Source organism: Cibotium barometz, chromosome 38, assembly GCF_041138505.1.
Source record: "Cibotium barometz isolate CiBa-2024 chromosome 38, ASM4113850v1, whole genome shotgun sequence".
Lineage (NCBI taxonomy): Eukaryota > Viridiplantae > Streptophyta > Polypodiopsida > Cyatheales > Cibotiaceae > Cibotium > Cibotium barometz.
This window is the reverse complement of record NC_141083.1, coordinates 28,334,490-28,353,539: the sequence shown is the minus strand read 5'-3', so window position 1 is coordinate 28,353,539 and position 19,050 is coordinate 28,334,490. Positions and strand designations below refer to the sequence as shown.

Here is a 19,050-nt window from a genome sequence, read left to right as displayed (position 1 = left end):
AGTTATAAAACCGGTCTTGAAGGTCATCCTTCTTTTTCCCTCGTTAGTACTAGGAACTAGTAGGTGGTGTGTCAATTAATGCAAGTAGCGATCTGAGCGACTTTTCCTCTGAAGAACTAAACGCAGCATTAATATTTTGCAATGGTACTGCTTGGAGATGGCGGGGCAATGCGCATTGCGCACGGTGTTTTTAGCTTTTACACAGCCCAGCAAACATCATTATAAAATAAAATCAGGGGTGACCGTGATCGCCACGGTCGAGAGCTGCGTCCATTCATCTTCTTCTCTATATATTTGTGGCTGATCAGTAGTGATCGTTAGCTTCTTCTGTATATTTGTGGCTGATGATCTTGAATAGTCTAGTCTGCTCAAGATGGAAGCTGAAGACTATCTTGTAATAGTGGTGGCGATGGTGATACTTGCAATGACGTTTCTTCGCTCTGTTTTATGGCCCGCGGGAAGGCGGCAGCTCCCGCCAGGCCCTCCGCCTTGGCCCATTGTTGGGAACCTTCCTCTGTTGGCCGGCACCAGCGCTCACCGCACTCTGGCGGAGCTGTCTAGAAAGTATGGAACGCCCCTCTTGTCCCTCCACCTCGGCTCCATGCCCGCCTTGGTGGCCTGCACCGCCGACATGGCCCGAGAGTTCCTCCACACCCACGACTCCAACTTCAGCAACCGCCCTGAATTCGGCATGCCCGACCACCTCCTCTTTGGAATCCACAACATCATCGGCTTCCAGAACAGTGGCCCCCGCTGGCGCACCCTCCGCAAGCTCTGGACCACCCAGCTCCTCAGCCACGCCCAGATGACTAAAAACCAGCATGTCCGCCACGAGGAGGTCTCCAACATGCTCGCCACCATCGATGCTCAGTCCCTCAAAGGTGGCGGCGCCAGCCAGCTCAACGTCCTCACGTGCGCCGCCCACGTAACCGGCAACATCATGGGCCGCCTCGTCCTCTCCCAACGCCTCTTCGACTCCGTCACGCGTCCCCACAAGCTGCATGGCATCATCGAGGAGACCCTCAACTTCATGTTCACTCCCCTCGTGGGCGACTTCGTGCCCTTCCTCTCCTGGCTGGACTTCCCCACCAAGAGAAAAATGGCTGCCACGCGCAGGAAGGCGAGCGAGCTTCTTGGCAGCATTGTTGGCGAGCGACTACAGCTTAGGGCTGAGCAAAGCACCCGTTTCAATGACATTCTCGATCTGCTGTTGGACATGTCAGGAGGGAGTGTCGTCGATGCAGAATCTCACGGATTTATTAATGGCACTTTGCTGGTAAGACCTTGCAAATTTTCCATTGTTTTATTGGGAACTCAAATAGATATATCATATAGCCTGTAGGACGAAAAATCTCTTTAAAGGACTCTGTTGGACTCTGTGTGTGTGAGAAGAAGAAGAAGAAGAAACAGCTCTTTTAACATCGTAGAAAAAAATCCGAAGAGACCAAATATGATCTATCCGACGTGAGAGATTCTAACACAAGACTTGTTGAATAACAACTCCATGAGCTAACCAATCTACCACACATTGTGTGATAGAGAGAGAGAGAGAGTGATATAGAGAGAGAAAGAGTGAAAGACTATCTAGTTTAACTTTTCACCTGTGCAATAAATAATTGTAATTCTCAAGAGGCTATAAAAAATGCTTTGACTTTATGAATAATGGCTTGCTCATTTTACCTTATTTTTATTATTATTAAGTATCATCTTATTCAATACTATTTATTTAAATATAATTATCATCTTTAGATAGCTTCGTTATTTAATAAATATTTAAATCTTATTCATTTACAACTTAAAATACTGAAGGAACATTTGTTAACGTTTTTTAATATATTAAAGATTTTAATTTTTATTATGAGTAAATGGCTTAATTTCTAAAGTTTTATTTTTCTATAAATGTCATTTGAAAAGGTAAATCTTTAATCAACCCCTGTGGATAAATATCTTTCAAATATTCACTATATCTTTTAATAAAATCTTTAATGATGACCGATAAAACTTTACTATTATTGATGATCTTTAAATGAAGATTAGATGTTTTCCTCCTAATCCAATTTCGTTCCTTTCTAGCAGCCATCTCATCCTCTTGTTTCAAAGCATTCTGACACCTAAAAAATTCAATGATTTCCTCTTCAGTAAGACCATCAACATGCCTTTTCTTTTGAAGATATTCCAACTGTCTACTCTAATTTCTCCTTTCTTGTCTCTTCTTCTCAACTCTTAATTTCCCTATAGCCCTAATGACTCCTTGCATCTCATTAGCAAACCTTCTCCATGACCCTAGAGTCATTCCTCTGACCTTTGACAACCTATTAGTGGCTTATTCAGTATATTCAATAAAAAGATTATCCTTTAGCAAGAGGTTATTAACTCTCAACTATCTAGTTGGAAAAGATTATCCTTTAGCAAGAGGTTATTAACTCTCAACTATCTAGTTGGAAACTGATCCATCTCAGCCTTTCCCAAATTCTCATAATGCCAGCTCCACTTTAGAGCTATATAATCAGACATCACTGAGCTGAAGTCAATTGCCACCCTTAAATTGTGTGGTACCCATGAAGCTTGTTGACTGAAGAATAGTCTATCAATTCTGGAAGAGGAGCTTAAGTATTGAAAACTAAAATATGTGTGCCCAAGAGAATTCCTCCAATCCCCTAAAGACCACCCATCCACCAACCCCATTTTCCCTCTCAGCTCATCCTATTTACCTTTCTCATGCCCCATCAAAATGGAACTCCCTCCACTCCTATCTACAAGATTCTCCACCATATCAAAGTCAACCAAAATAATACACATGCAAAATATTCATATTACTAATCCATTCCCACATAGCACTCCTAATTTTATAATTATGAGCTCCATATATGTTAACTAGCCAAACTTTCTCCCCATTGATCAGAATTTCCACCACCAACATCCTACCATTGGGATGATTAGCACCCCCCGTACATAACCAACCATTCCTTAAGTCTATCCCTCCTCAAAACTTAGGCCCCAAAAAGATTGTATTCCTAAACTGCATAAATAGATAACACTCTTTAACTACTCCCTAAAATAGAGCATTTTTCTTCTTGTCTTTAATGCCTTTAACATTCCAAGTATAGCTCAAGAGGTCCTTGTGGTAAATCATGTCAGAGTTGTTTCAGGAACCATCTTCACCTCCTCACCTTCTCCTAATTGAACTTGTCCCTCTCTCTCTAACCCCTTCCAAGCTTCCTCTGCTTGCCAATTAGTTGACTCGTTTTCTTTCTTGCTTCATCCTTAGTATGTTTAAGATTCAATTTCCCTTTTGGCTTAACTCAATTTCCCCCCGAATGCCCCTTCTCATCTTCAGAAACTTTCTCTTTACCTTTCCCCTCCTCCACTTGACCAGCAATAGGCGAAGTCTCTCTAACACTATTTTCACCCCCTACCTCTCCTATTGTCTTTCCCTCACCTTCAGGTTTTTCAAGCACCGCCTCAGCACAGTATCTAGCAATGTGACCAAAACCCCCACACTTAAAATAGGCTCCAGGGAAAGGACCAAACTTAAGACCTAATTCCAATTTGCCAAACTCTCCCAAATCAATTTCTATTAACTTCGGAGTCTCAATCCTGGTGTTCCACGATATACAAGCACTATTGGCTTGCCTACCCCCCCGCGTCGTCACCAAGTAAATATAGCACAGGATCCAGCGCTCTAGCTACATCCCGTAAGGTATGTCTAAGCCAGGGAAGATTGGATATTTCCACCCAAACAGGGCAAGCTTCCTGAAGGCTCCTACTCACATCAAACAAAGGATCAAAAGGGAAGACATGCACCAATCTATGACCCATTAAAAGTGGTGACTTCAGAAACACATCTGAAATAGATTGTTCTTTGATAAACAACACATTAAAAAAACCTTTCTCTAGATACCACTCTATCATGCAGAATCTCTTCTTGCAACCACCTACCTACCTCAAACTTAGTAGGAGGTCTACCATGACAGAATAAAATCACGCTACAATGCGAGAATAGATCAATTTGATGCTTGATAAGCTCAGGATTCACCCTCAAGCATACCTTCCTTTTTTGAATCTAGGCATGCACTTGAAGCCTTTTGTTAAACCAGTCGAGAATGTTTTTCTTTCTGGGAGGGAAGGGGCATGTTATCGCATCTGAAGGGTGCATAATCATTATTATTAGTTGGGGAGTGGGGAGTTAATTCGACGTGTGTGGGGACACATGTCCCTGTACGTCGAGGGGACTCGTGACTGCTTGTGCATGTATGCACGCCTAGGATAGTGGATTCTTGGATGCATGGTGTCGAGGAGTGCTAGGGATTGGGGTCTTGAGGAGATGGAGGACATGAAGAGGCATCACGAAGAAGAAGAAGCCAATAGTTTTTAATTACGACAAGATCTATGTCTTGCACTAGTCAATGAGTATATATTCACTATTGGTTCTCTGAGAACTTTTGGTTTTGCAATCAATGAACTTTAAAATTATTGTCTAACTACAACTGTCTAACTACTTTCTAATTACAATTGTATAACTATTGTCTAACTACATCGTATACTTGTTTCCCATATAGCTCGTACATTTCAACATCGATGCCATTCATAAACATCCTAGGCTGCTAATACCTTGTAAAGTGTTGATAATTTACTTTGTCTTTCCCAAGATTCTTCTTACATTAGTCTCCAATTAGTCCATTTCAATGCCTTCTTCTGAGGTATATGATGCCCTAAGAGAGAACCACCTTTCTTCAAGACTAATCAACATTTATGAAGATTGAGACATCCTGTCGCACCATCAAAACATTTAAAAGCCATCCTAAACATTTCTAAGTGATCTATGCACTTAAAGTAAATGCAAAAGTCATCTAAGAAACTATTTTACCCAAATAGGGTGGAAATACCTCACTCATAACATGCAGGATTAAACTCCCAAAGGTAACTCCTTGCTCCATGGAAAATCTGAATATTGAACATTGTGAGGTAACTTGCACAAAAAGTGAGTAGAATGAAGAGATCAAGGGAGCACATTGCTTTCCCTATATCAAGGCGAGTAGAATGAAGAGATCAAGGGAGCACATTTCTTTTCCTATATCAAGTCACGACCATGAGGTTAAGAAAGAATTTGTCTCATCTAAACTTTGCCCAACGTCTCCACCAAAAGAATAATGTGACACAAAGTTAGGGGTTTTACCTTGGTCACTTCAAGAATTTACAAGAACACCCTCATTAAGCTATACCACAAGTTCACCTCTCTCTCTCTCTCTCTCTCTCTCTCTCTCTCTCTCTCTCTCTCTCTCTTGAAAAGGTGATTTCAGATGAAGACATCAACGTGAGATTATAATTCATAGAAGGGAAGATAAAAGAAATAGGAAAAACAAGGATTTTGGCTAATCTCTCCGCTCTAAACAAGCGGACAATACTTTGTTGGAAAAAAATCTTCTGGCTCAACACTATGTGAACCACACAAGATGAGTGTTGATAGGGTTCATTCGTTGTTAAAGCAGATTTTACGAACCCTATCAATGCACAAAGTTATACTAGGATTGAATGTAGGAAATCATTGAATAAAGAAAACATGAGGTTTTTTGAATAGAACAACTCAGTTACTAGGGGGGTGTTGTTAGAATGCATTTTTGGTTGTGTGTTCATCACTTTTGTAAATATAGCATTTTGTGATTGCATTGTTTAGAGGAATGAAGGAACTCATGTGAATGGTGGTTTCAATAAGAAGGACATTGAGATTACATGGACAAAGTACCAATTGTTGGTGACCAACTTCCTTTCACACACGTTGAAGATATAAACAAGCTACTAGTGGGCATACCTTCTATTTTTTCAAAGGTCTTGGCTTAAAACCAAAGATTTAAGGGTGGTAGAACCGAATGTTGGCGCATCATAAGCGCATAAGGAAAGCAATGGCACCAGATAAATCCAGCCTAAAGGATGGTGGAGGAGAGAAGAAACTCTGATCACTGCCAGTTAAAAGCAGAGGAGGCATGAAGATCTCGCATGAGCTAACTTGGAAAGAAGAGAAAAAGAACGACAACCAGCCACCCGCCACATTTGGATGGTCTGCACTCACTACTGGAAAGAAGGGTATAGGTTGAAAGTTAAATGGCAAGCCAAGGCTATGAAAGCCTATGGAAGCGAGGTTCAGAGAAGAGGGGTTGATGCAGTGACGAGTTGATGCAGAGATAAATTAATGCAGAGGGGGGGGTGGATACCCAGACAGGTTGATGGCAAGTCGAGGTTCTGTGTTTTGTTCTTTTGTTGATTGGCTGTTGAGGGTGGTGGCCATCAGTGTTGGTCAATTTGGTTGGCCGTGTGAAGACAGCAAGGTGCCCATCTCAGAGTTTTGTTTTTGATTCTTTTTGGAAGCATATTCAGTTTGTGCTGAAAACAATTGTGCATATAGCAGGCTTTGGGGAGATTCAATGGAGTAAGAGAAGGCGGCCAGCTTCTAGCCCTTCATCTTTATCTGATGATTGATTTAATTTTGAAGTGAATAAAGATGATTGATTTAATTTTGAAGTGAGGCGCCAACTGCATGCAAGGGTCCTGAGGTACAAAGACGGCTGCAGTTCTGAAGATCTTGAGGGAAAGGGAAGAAGACAGTGGCTCTAAATGGACTTGAGGTCCCAGCTCTGAGGAGCTGAGGCGTTGGCTCATGACTGAGAGGTGATCCGATTGCAGCATGTATTGAAGACATATCTTGTTTCTATTTTCCTTGCAAGTCTGATAAATGTTGTCCCTTTGAGAGTATTGCATCATCCTGTCACTTTGTAAGTATATATAGCGTGTACATGAGGGTGTTGTGTGAAGATCTTGCATGACGATGATAAAGAGTTCTGCCAAAATCCGTGTGTATTTAGTGCCATATGGCGGCGGGGTGAAGTTGAGTGCTAAGAATTTATGCGAAGAAAGTGGTAGATGCTGCTAAGAGATGATCATGATGCTTTCTTCAAGCGTTGGTGTTTGGAAGCTGTAGGTTATTGATAGTTGCTGATGTTTGGGTCTCTTGCCCTCTCAAGGGTGGTGCTTTCTACTGATTTTAGTAGATGTTGATTAAGTGTGTTGATGCTTGATGGAGGATCACTTATGTTGGGACGGCTGGCTGGGTGTAAAGCGTTGTGGATCAACATGATAGAGTAGCTAGAGAGGTAGTGTGAGCTCTGCCACAAATTTCTATCACCGTGTAGATTAGGTAATGTGGGGAAAGCATTTTATGGGAGAGACTTGGGTGTATAAAGTGTTGACTTGAGTGTAAAGTCTTGTGGCTTTGTGATCAACATGATAGAGTATCTATAGAGAGGCAGTGTGAGCTCTACCACAATTTTTTTTGAAACACCTCATTGATTTCACTATCAAGATTAAGATACCGAAAGATAAATTTAAACAAAAACAATTGTAACTATATTTCTATAAAGGAAAAAACAAAAACAAAAACAATTGTAACCATATTTCTATAAAGAAAATTACAACTATACTCTGCTCAATTTTAGCCTTTCAATGCTATCTTTTATAGCCTTGCACCTTGTCTTGTTGAGGGGTATGTTGAGGGGTAGAGTGCCAGATGTGATAAAATCAATGATGCATGTTGCATCTCTCCCTGACACTTTCTCCAATGCTTGAAAGAACTTGGAAAACCTTGGAAGCATAATGATTGCCTATCAGGTTATGCCCTTTGGATTGACCAATGCCCCCATAACATTTCAGTAGCTTATTTGCATAATGTAAAGTTTTCATTGATGAATTATATGCTAATTCCAAATGAAAATACCATCTAGCTTGCTTAAGGAAGCTATTTCTAAGGTTTTGCTAATTTTGGCTGAAGCATGAGGTTATATGGGATATACAGTGTCTAAAAATGTTATTTCCATGAATGAGAGTAAGAACTGATTTTAGAATAGCCTCCACCAACTGTCGCTACGTGCCTGATCAAGACTAATACTTCAGTGGTGGCTCTATCTACCACATAGCTAGTGTCACCTATGGGTTGCAAGATCAGGGTGTCGAGATTTGTCCAGAATTACCTCCACCAACTGTCGCTACGTGGCTGATGAAGACTCCACACTTCGGTGGTGGCTCTATCTACCACATAGCTGGTGTCACCTATGGGTTGTTGTTGCAAGATCAGGGTGTCCAGTTTTGTCCCCAGCTTATGCTAGACTGGGACAATGCTTGGAGAGCAAATTTGGGGAGCAAGGTACTCTGACACGAAGTTGGGGTTTGGACTTCGGTCACTTCTTAGAATCAAAAACACATTTGAATGAAACCTCATAGCGTCCTCACCTTCCTTTCTCTCCCTAGGTTAAGATAAAGATATACACATCAAAGGTGAGATCATAATTCATGGAAGGAAAGATGAAAGGCTCCGGAGAAGTAAGAATTTCAGCCAGTCTTGCAGCTCCAAACAAGAGGGCGATTCTTTGTTGGAAGAAAATCTTCCAACTCAGGATTATGTGAACGGAAACCTACGGGGAATATTGGTAAGGTCCATCTGTTCGAATTGGGCGATTTGGACGAAACATATTAAAGAAAATAAATATAGCAATCACTTACAAGAGGATAAGACACATGGGGTTTGCCTTTTGATGAGAGATTAGGAGGAATTAATCATGATTAAGAAGAAATAATGGCCAAAAGTCTATAAAAATAGAGATACACAGAGAATTGCAATTTTAAATCCTATAGGCTGTGCAAGAGAGGATTAGATAGATGCGTAGAGCTTGAAGAGAGCTTCACGCCCATATAAAAACTTTCAAAAACGGACAACCGAGCGAAAAGTTATGAGCATTTTACTACAAGACTATAAAACTGCCAAAATTCGCCTAAAAATTAGCAACTTTGGGAGAAATTCTAATCATCAATGAAGTAAGGGATTAAGAAATTAGTTACATGAGTGGGAAGAGCATAGAAAGAGCTTCTTAGCCATATGATCAATTTTAGAAAACAATACCCGAGTGATGAAATTTGGGTATTGGACCACAAAAAATGCACTTCTCTCTCTTTGCATGAAACCTCAATTTTCACATAGCCTCTTGCCTTTCATCTCCTTCATGATTCAAGCTAGAGGGTAAGGGTTAACATTGCTCAGCAGACAATCGTAAAGATTTACCTATGGTCCCCCAAAGTCTTTCCACATGCTTATTACCGCTAAAACCATTGGTACCTCCAAAGGAGGGCGACAATAAGGCAAGGGCTACCTTGAGAAGTCACAGGCCCGCCAAGATAATAACTCCTTATCCCACTTATCATGAATCATCTCAAAGAGGTCCAAAATTGGGTTAAGCATGAGGAGCTATTGCTAAATGAGACATTCACATGTAAAGAGAGTGTTTGAATAAGAGAATGGCAATGACACAAAATGCTCAATTGAGGAGGCTCATTCCTTGATTTGAAAGGGAGAGGAGGGCTCCTTTTATAGGTGGAGAATCACCCTCTCTTCCATTGTTACAAATTACAACATAAAAATCTTCAATCCTTCAGTGACATAAGGGTAGATGTCACCATCAATTGTCTTCTTAGGCTAAGTCTTCTATTGATTATTAAATTGAAGACTTTTTGACTTTGAGAGTGTGATAAGATAATAGCCAAGCCTAAGTGGCATGTAGGTGGAGATCCCACTTACACATGGCAAAATTCTCCTCTTCCATGTAGGCATTCTAGAAGAATCTTTCCCAATTATGCACCTACACACACTCCTCCACATGCCTTCCACACTCCCCAACTTGTTGCCTTATGGTGAATACCATATTAATAATACAATTAAAATCCATGTGAGCATGAAGGCCCACTTTTATTTTCCACATCACTAGCCTATCTACCATACCAAAGTATTTATAAAGCACACTTGTGGCATTTACAATGTGTGCACCCTAAATCAAGTAAAACCATTATATTTGAAGATAGAATGTTGTTATCGGGGTAGCCGCCAAGCCGCTGCATCACCACGCCGTTATTCCATTGTGGACGCCGCAATCTTCTTGGACAAGCTTCCACCTTATTACCATTGCGAAACCATCAAAATATGCACAAAATTGACAATGAAAGATATCAATTTTTCACGTCACATCTTTCCCCCCCCAGCAGATCCTCCATGCTTGTCTGGGGGGTCTGCTGGCCATGGTAATCGAGGGTAGAATATCTTTAGCCGGTACTCATTGGCACGTCCGGGAACCTCCTGGCCACTTGCATCCTCTAGAAGATAGGTGCTATTTTTGAACTTTTGCTTTATCCTGAAGGGGCCTTCCCAGCGTCGAAGAATCCTCTTATCTAGCCGTTTCTCCACACGGCCATCATACCTCATGGACTAAGCTTCCTTGCTTGAGTTCTGGCTTCTTCTTCTTCCTCATGAGAGTGTCATGCCTTGCCTTGCGCCGTTGTTGTGCAGCCTCCAAATTTTGAAGTGCCTGAAGTCGCCTCTCATCCAAGATCTCCAGTTGTGCTAGGCGTTGGGCATGTGTTTCTTCTTCATTATTCAAGCATGCAAAAGATGTGCGAAGGCTCGTGATTTCCAATTCTATTGGCAAAATAGCCTCCATTCCATAAACTAATTGAAAAGGTGTGAAACCAAGAGAGAGTTTGTGAGTTGTCCTATAGGCCCATAGGACCTCTGGCAAATGCACATCCCACTTTCTCTTCATAGTATCCACTAGCTTACACAAAGATCCACAAAGCAGTCCATTAGTTTTTTCTACTAAACCATTACATTGGGGATAATAGGGAGTTGACATAGCATGCTTTATTTTTAATTTCTGCACCAAAGCTTCAATCAAGTCATTCCTGAAAGACCTTCCCCCATCTGTAAGGATTTCCAATGGACACCCAAATCGAGCACATATGTATTCCCTGAGAAAAGATGCCACAACCACTGCTTTATTATTGACCATTGCCTTTGCTTCTGTCCACCTTGTTGCATAATCTGTGGCCACTAATATGTAATACTTCCCATGTGAGGAACGAGGAAGTGGGTCCACAAAATCTAATCCCCACCTTTCAAATGGACCATATGCTGGGATAGGGTTTAAGGGTCCAGGAACCAATTTGCTTATGCCCATATGCCTGGCATACTTCATAGCTTCTGCACCACTCATAGACATCTTTGCTGAGTCGAGGCCAATAATACCCTGTGTTAAGGATCCTCCGAGTTGTGCTGGCTAAGGCAAAGTGACCTGAACATTCATGACATAATCCATAATCCTTTTAGATTCTTCCAGGCTCACTACCCTCCTAAGAATCTTATCCTTACCTTGCTTGTAAAGAACATCCCCTAGAATTGTGTAAGGATGAGCTTTCCTGGTAAGCCTTTGCTTCTGTTGAGGATTCAATCCAGGAGGGAAGTATCCTGTATCTAAATAGTGTTGAACATCTTGGAGCTCAGGCCAACCTGTATCCATTAATGCAAGAGTAGCTACTTTAGAAGAAGCCAAGGTTTTAGTAGCCAATTCATCAGCCTTTTGATTATCCTTCCTGTTAACATGCACAAATTTACAAAACTCAAAAGCTTCTTTCAACTCCATTGCCCTTTTATACAATTCTTGGAGATTAGGACTCCTTGCCTTATATTCTCCTTTCATTTGTCGGATGACCAATTGTGAATCCCCTTTAACCTCTACCTCTTCAATTCCATCTTTTATGCAATCTTCTAATCCCCAAATTAATGCATTGTACTCAGCCACATTATTTGATATAGCCTTTGGAAATTCCCTACCCTTGGCCCATACCTCTTTTCCTTCTGAATCAAATAAAACTATCCCCCCAGCCCCACATTGCCTAGAAGGGCTAAAGGCTCCATCAAAATGCATAGTGAAAGCAGTTGGTGGTGTCTCCAAATCTTCACATACTTCTTCCTTTGCTCCTGTTCCTTCTTCCTCTTCCTTCCTGGTAAGCAAATCTGCAAGAGAGGCCCTAGTGGTGTTTTCTGTAATAAAAGTGAAAGAGAATTCTTGAAGCTCACAAATCCACTTTGCAAACTTCCCTCCTGCAGGATTGGGCTTGCGGACCAAGAATTGTAAATAAGGTTGAGATGTGAGGAAGAAAAAAGGACGAGGTAACAAGTATGACCTGAACTTCTTTACTGCAAAAACAAGAGACAAACCACCTTTCTCCATTTCACCATACCTCTCCTCGGTATCAGTGAGTTGTCGGCTTGCATAATACACTGGTTGCATACGCCCTTGCTCTCCTTTTTGCAAGAGAATAGCACCCACTGAATGTGATGACACTTGGGTTCACATAAAAGTCCTCCCCCCACCTAGGAGGCTGAACAATTGGACTTTGACTCATGCATTCCTTGAGCAAACAAAAAGATTGAATTTGATCGGGCCCCCATTGGAAAGAAACATTCTTCTTTGTTAACAGATTTATAGGATACATCTTTTCAGAGAACATGTCAACAAAGCGTTGGTAATACTTTGTTTTACCCAAAATCCTCCTTACCTCCCTTACATTGGTAGGTGGTGGGAGGGCCACAATTGCCTGCACCTTCTCAGGATCCATCTCTATGCCTTCTTCTGAGATAACATGTCCCAAGAGAACCACCTTCCTTCGTGCGCCAAGCGGCATTTTCCAGGATTAAGACACCCTTTTGCATCATCAATACTTTGCAAGGCCAACCTCAACTTTTCCAAGTGATCCATACGGCTTGAATAAATGCAAAAATCATCCAGAAAGACCCTTATAAACTTCCCCAAGTAAGGTGCAAATACCTGACTCATGAAGCGTTGAAAAGTTGCTGGTGCATTGGTCAAGCCAAATGGCATCACCCTATAGGCATACACTCCCCAAGGGGTGATAAATGAGGTTTTCCTTTGATCTTCTTCACAGATCCGGATTTGGAAGTATCCAGAGTATCCATCACACACTGAATACAACTCATGACCTGCAACTTGATCCAAAATCTCATCCTGAAAGGGTAGAGGATAATAAGGATAATAATCCCTCTTTGTACATGCATTCAGAGGGCGAAAGTCCACACACACACGCCATTTTCCACCCTTTTTGGGAGTGACTACAACTGGGGAAATCCACTCTGAATTCTCTACTGGAAAAATAAATCCAGCTTCAAGCAAATTAGTTACCTCCTTCTTAAGCACCTCTGCTTGCACTACTCCCAAACGCCTTAGCCGCTGTACCACTGGCTTACTTTGGGGCTTGAGATCAATCTTGTGCTCTACTAGGGTAACTTGGCGTACTTGTGAGTAGCTATTTGCAAAAAGGTTAGGAAATCCATCCAACATTTTTAGGTAATCCTCCCTTTCAGTACCTGCTATGGACTCATCAAGAAGAAGTTCATTCTGTTGGTGAAGACTAGTGAGGTCCACATCTCCTTTCTTGCACATGGTTGAAGAAGCTTCCCCTTCCAAGGCTCCATTGTCTTCAGCATCCCCTCGATCCCTTCTTAGAGAAAGACCAAATGCAACTCCCTCCACCTCTCCTGAGATGGAATCCTCGGAGCTACCACTTGTCTCTTCTTCATCGGATGACTCTGACTCTGAACTTTCGGAAGTTGAAGGTTCACCTCTTACCACTTTCTTGCGATGACTCTTGATGTTGTAGTGGACTTTCTTATTCTCACCTTGTAGAATAAGATCACCTGTCTCCCACTTTTGAATTGTCTTCACTTGGCGAAGCCATGGCCTACCCAATATCAATGGGTAAGCCCTAGCATCAGGCTTTGTAGGAATGACCTGAAAAGTTGTAGGCACAGAAATACCACATACATCCACTCCCAAATTCCTGACAATTCCTAAGGTTTTCACCCTAGTATTATCAGCAAGTTTGATGCGATAGGGAGAGTTAGTAGAAGACAACTTTAAATCAGCATCTTTCATTGTTTTTTCACTCATGACATTGATTGATGCACCTCCATCAATGTATGCATTAGAAATTGTCTGCCCCTCAATGATAACATCAATCACAGGCACATCATCTCCTACATCAATATCCACCTTTTGAACCATAGGAGTCCCATTATCCCTCTTCTTCTTTTTCTTAGATTCCCTTGTGCTAGCCAGCTTACCCCATTCCTTTCTGAGCTTGGGAGAGAGTGCCAAAAGCTGTCCAAATGTGATTTGTGCTGTTTTCTCCCTAAGATCTGTTAAGAGGTCATAACTAAGAGATCCTTGTCCAAGAGGAAAGTCAAATTGTCCAATTTTTCTCCTAGACGACTTCTTCTTCTTCTTATTTTTCTCCTCTTCTTTAGATTTATCTTCCTGTTCTTCTTCCTGACTCCTAGTTTTACGACCACTTTTTGCCATTAATGGCATCAATGTTTCCTCTTCTTCTTCTGAGCATGTTTCCTCTAAAAGTGCTAAATTTTTATCCTCACTTTTCCTCAATCTTGGACACTCAGTGCGATAGTGCCCCTTCTCTTGACATTGATAGCATGTGACACTACTTCTATCCCTAGGTTTATCCTCAGCTCGTGGAACCCTAGGTGGCCTTGCATTGACTAAGTGTAACTTCAAATCAGTAAATTCTGTCGTAAGTTGTGCAATGTTATGATCCAAGGATGGAGCTTGTACCTGAGATGTTGAGGCTATCTCTACTCGTGGTGGGGTTGGCACACTTGGAGAAGATTGGAATGTGGACTCAATATGAAGAGTGGCCTCCTTCTTCAAAGCAATACGAAGGGCCTCTTTAAAACTAGTGGGATCTTTACTAAGAACTTTTCAATGCAAGCAGGGATTCAAAGCCCTGATAAACTTGCTCATCTTAAGGTGCTCCATTGCTAAAGAACTCTTTGAATCTTCCATAGAAGGTGAAGAAGAAGAAGAAGCAACATGTAAAGCAGCTTGTTGATATTTGATGAATAAGGCTTCATACCTCACTGAAAAAGCAGAAACTGACTCTCCTTCCTTTTGGAAAATTTGATCCAATTGCAATAGTAAAGCATTTGGCGACTCCACTGTCTCAAATCTCTCCTTCATTGCTTTGATCAACCTTTCCCAATCATTCTTGGACTCCTCTGGCAAAGCCTCATGCCAAGTTAAGGCCACACCCTCCAAGAAATCTGGAAGTATTTCTGCCCTCTCCTTCATAGACCAACCCGTCAAGCGGCATGCTCGGTTAAACTCTCGGAGATAACTCCCCGGGTCTTCTCCTTCCGATCCTCGGAACACCGGAATGTTGAACATCTTGCACCAAAAGATGAGTAGCAACAAGGGAAATTTGCTTATTTCAAAATAACTTTCCTTTGATCATGCGGGACCTTGAGGTTAAAATAGAATAATTCTAAGTAAAACCTGCCCGCCGCCTCCACCAAAAGATGTGACACGAAGTTGGTTTTTGGACTTCGGTCACTTCTTAGAATCAAAAACACTTTTGAATGAAACCTCACAGCCTCCTCACCTTCCTTTCTCTCCCTAGGTTAAGATAAAGATATACACATCAAAGGTGAGATCATAATTCATGGAAGGAAAGATAAAAGGCTCCGGAGAAGTAAGAATTTCAGCCAGTCTTGCAGCTCCAAACAAGAGGGCGATTCTTTGTTGGAAGAAAATCTTCCGACTCAGGATTATGTGAACGGAAACCTACGGGGAATATTGGTAAGGTCCATCTGTTCGAATTGGGCAATTTGGACAAAACATATTAAAGAAAATAAATATAGCAATCACTTACAAGAGGATAAGACACATGGGGTTTGCCTTTTGATGAGAGATTAGGAGGAATTAATCATGATTAAGAAGAAATAATGGCCAAAAGTCTATAAAAACAGAGATACACAGAGAATTGCAGTTTTAAATCCTATAGGCTGTGCAAGAGAGGATTAGATAGATGCGTAGAGCTTGAAGAGAGCTTCACGCCCATATAAAAACTTTCAAAAACGGATAACCGAGTGAAAAGTTATGAGCATTTTACTACAAGACTATAAAACTGCCAAAAATTCGCCTAAAAATTAGCAAATTTGGGAGAAATTCTAATCATCAATGAAGTAAGGGATTAAGAAATTAGTTACATGAGTGGAAAGAGCATAGAAAGAGCTTCCTAGCCATATAATCAATTTTAGAAAATAATACCTGAGTGATGAGTAATTACCGGTTGAAATTTGGTTATTGGACCACAAAAACTGCAGTTCTCTCTCTTTGCATGAAACCTCAATTTTCACATAGCCTCTTGCCTTTCATCTCCTTCATGATTCAAGCTAGAGGGTAAGGGTTAACATTGCTCAGCAGACAATCGTAAAGATTTACCTATGGTCCCCAAAGTCTTTCCACATGCTCATTACCGCTAAAACCATTGGTACCTCCAAAGGAGGGCGGCAATAAGGCAAGGGCTACCTTGAGAAGTCACAGGCCCGCCAAGATAATAACTCCTTATCCCACTTATCATGAATCATCAAAGAGGTCCAAAATTGGGTTAAGCATGAGGAGCTAATGCTAAATGAGACATTCACATGTAAAGAGAGTGTTTGAATAAGGGTTTGAAAGATAAGAGAATGGCAATGACACAAAATGCTCAATTGAGGAGGCTCATTCCTTGATTTCAAAGGGAGAGGAGGGCTACTTTTATAGGTGGAGAATCACCCTCTCTTTCCATTGTTACAAATTACAACATAAAAATCTTCAATCCGTCAGTGAGACATAAGGGTAGATGTCACCATCAATTGTCTTCTTAGGCTAAGTCTTCTATTGATTATTAAATTGAAGACTTTTTGACTTTGAGAGTGTGATAAGATAATAGCGAAGCCTAAGTGGCATGTAGGTGGAGATCCCACTTACACATGGCAGAATTCTCCTCTTCCATGTAGGCATTCTAGAAGAATCTTTCCCAATTATGCACCTACACACACTCCTCCACATGCCTTCCACACTCCCCAACTTGTTGCCTTATGGTGAATACCATATTAATAATACAATTAAAATCCATGTGAGCATAAAGGCCCACTTTTATTTTCCACATCACTAGCCTATCTACCATACCAAAGTATTTATAAAGCATACTTGTGGCATTTACAATGTGTGCACCCTAAATCAAGTAAAACCATTATATTTGAAGATAGAATGTTGTTATCGGGGTAGCCGCCAAGCCGCTGCATCACCACGCCGTTATTCCATTATGGGCACCGCAATCTTCTTGGACAAGCTTCCACCTTATTACCATTACGAAACCATCAAAATATGCACAAAATTGACAATGATAGATATTAATTTTTCACGTCACAGTACTTCAAATGAGATCAAGAAACTAATAGAAAATATAAATGCACTTAAATTAACGTAATATAACTTAAATTAATAGAAATTTATCTAATTAATCAAAATTAATCAAAAATATGACGAAATGATTTAAAAAATTAATCTTTTCAGAGTGATCCAAATTTTTTCCATAGATACATCATTACAAAGTACACTAGTACCTATAGATTTTGGATAATTTACATCAAAAATATAATTTTATTAATTAGATTATTAATATTTACAAGCCTTCTGATAGCCTGGGAGAATTTTGAAAAAGTGATTAAAAATGCAACCATTGGATTTGTAATTTTGACTAACCACCACATTCTGCTAATGTCTCACTATCTACCACTCTTTTGATCTACAAGATTAAGCATTTTAATTGGTAGTTATTGTGGATGCAAAAAGTCGTATATATTATAACATTTTAAAGACCTTGAAATATTTAAAGAAAATAGACAGATAGCTTAAAAGTTTCTCGAAAGATAATCTCAAAGAATAATTGGATTATAGAAAGGATGCCTCAGAGGGCACACAGCCCTTAAGGGAAGAGGGTTTCATAGCATGCAAATGAGCAAGGTTCAACAGTGAAGTGGAAAGTAAACCATGTCGAATCATCTAGGGGGTCCCATGATGTAAAGATCAAGAGCAAGGTTCAACAGTGAAGTGGAAAGTAAACCATGTGGAATCATCTAGGGGGTCCCATGATGGGTTGGATTTCTAGCTCGTGAAAATAAACAAAGAGTCAACATATAGAACAAGCCAGAGTGGTACTGCACTTCCTTGTTGCCAAGGTATGTATATGTAAAAGTGATGGCAATAGGATGAGTAAAGCCTTTATGACTCTTTTTTGTAGATACGAGTCTTTTCACCTTTGATGCAGAGGTCACAATGAGATACGTTTTGGATATTTTTGGGCTAGCCTAACATGTGGAGGATTCATGTTATGCATCTTGTGTGTACCATGTCTTGTAGTAATTCTTTTAACATGAAATGCTCAGGATCAAATCTTTTTCGAGGAAATGCCCAAGACCTTTCAAATAAGAACAACCCCTATTGGGAGGTTGCATGACTGGTGTGGGAAGACTTTCCCACAAGATTGGTTGTTAAGTTTGTTCCAGGTAAAGGCATACCACGTTGGAATGATTTTTTGAGAGACCTATAGCCTCTTTCATGACCGATGAGGGGGATGGTATGCCACGTGTGTGTTAGCAAACCATTTCTCACTTGTATGTATCTCCATGTGAAGAAGGCCAACTTCATTCTACATTACACATACATGATTCTTATTGAGCATGGTTACTTGCATGAAGTGAAGAGGTACGCAATGAAACCCAAAATGGCTTGCTCCGTGCCTCGATCCATGAGTGTTCCTAATGTGACCCTCTTTGTCAGTAGAATGTCATACATTTGAATATTAGGGGAAAGAATAGGGGTTGAATAGTGGTTATAGTAGAACGTCATACATTTGAACATTAGGGGAAAGAATAAAGTTGAACAAGGGTTAGAGTAGAACACCATACATTCGAACATTAAGGGAAAGAATACCTCACCCAATTTCACAATGTTACCAGTGTGCCCTTACCAGCATGTGACTTTGGTCAACACTTATCTCAAAAGGATACCTAAGTGAGTACAAATCCCTTTGATCATCTAAGATATATTAAACCACAAACTTCTAACTCAAAAGAAAGATTTTCCTTAGGGTTTTTGTGGATCCTTACTTCACGAGCACAACCTTGGTCAACACTTAGTTAGTAGCATTGGTTCATTAATTTACTCTTATTCCTAAAATGGTTAACTAACAAGCTACCTTTACAATTATAAACAAGATTACATGAATTTTTCTCACGACTTGAGTGGTCTCCTTGAAAAGCTTCAT

At 40.7% G+C, this 19,050-nt stretch overlaps 1 protein-coding gene across 1 annotated transcript; it reads left to right on the top strand.

Annotated features, from left to right (window-relative positions):
• The first annotated feature begins 373 nt into the window (after window positions 1-373).
• Window positions 374-1,342, top strand: LOC147616552 (flavonoid 3',5'-hydroxylase-like). Its single transcript, XM_086777170.1, has one exon. It carries the CDS (start codon window positions 374-376, stop codon window positions 1,340-1,342), a length of 969 nt encoding a protein of 322 aa, XP_086633296.1.
• Window positions 1,343-19,050: the final 17,708 nt, after the last annotated feature.

Bases quoted from the DNA above. Each gene is read 5' to 3' on its own strand.
- LOC147616552 (XM_086777170.1), top strand. From the start codon at position 374: ATGGAAGCTGAAGACTATCTTGTAATAGTGGTGGCGATGGTGATACTT.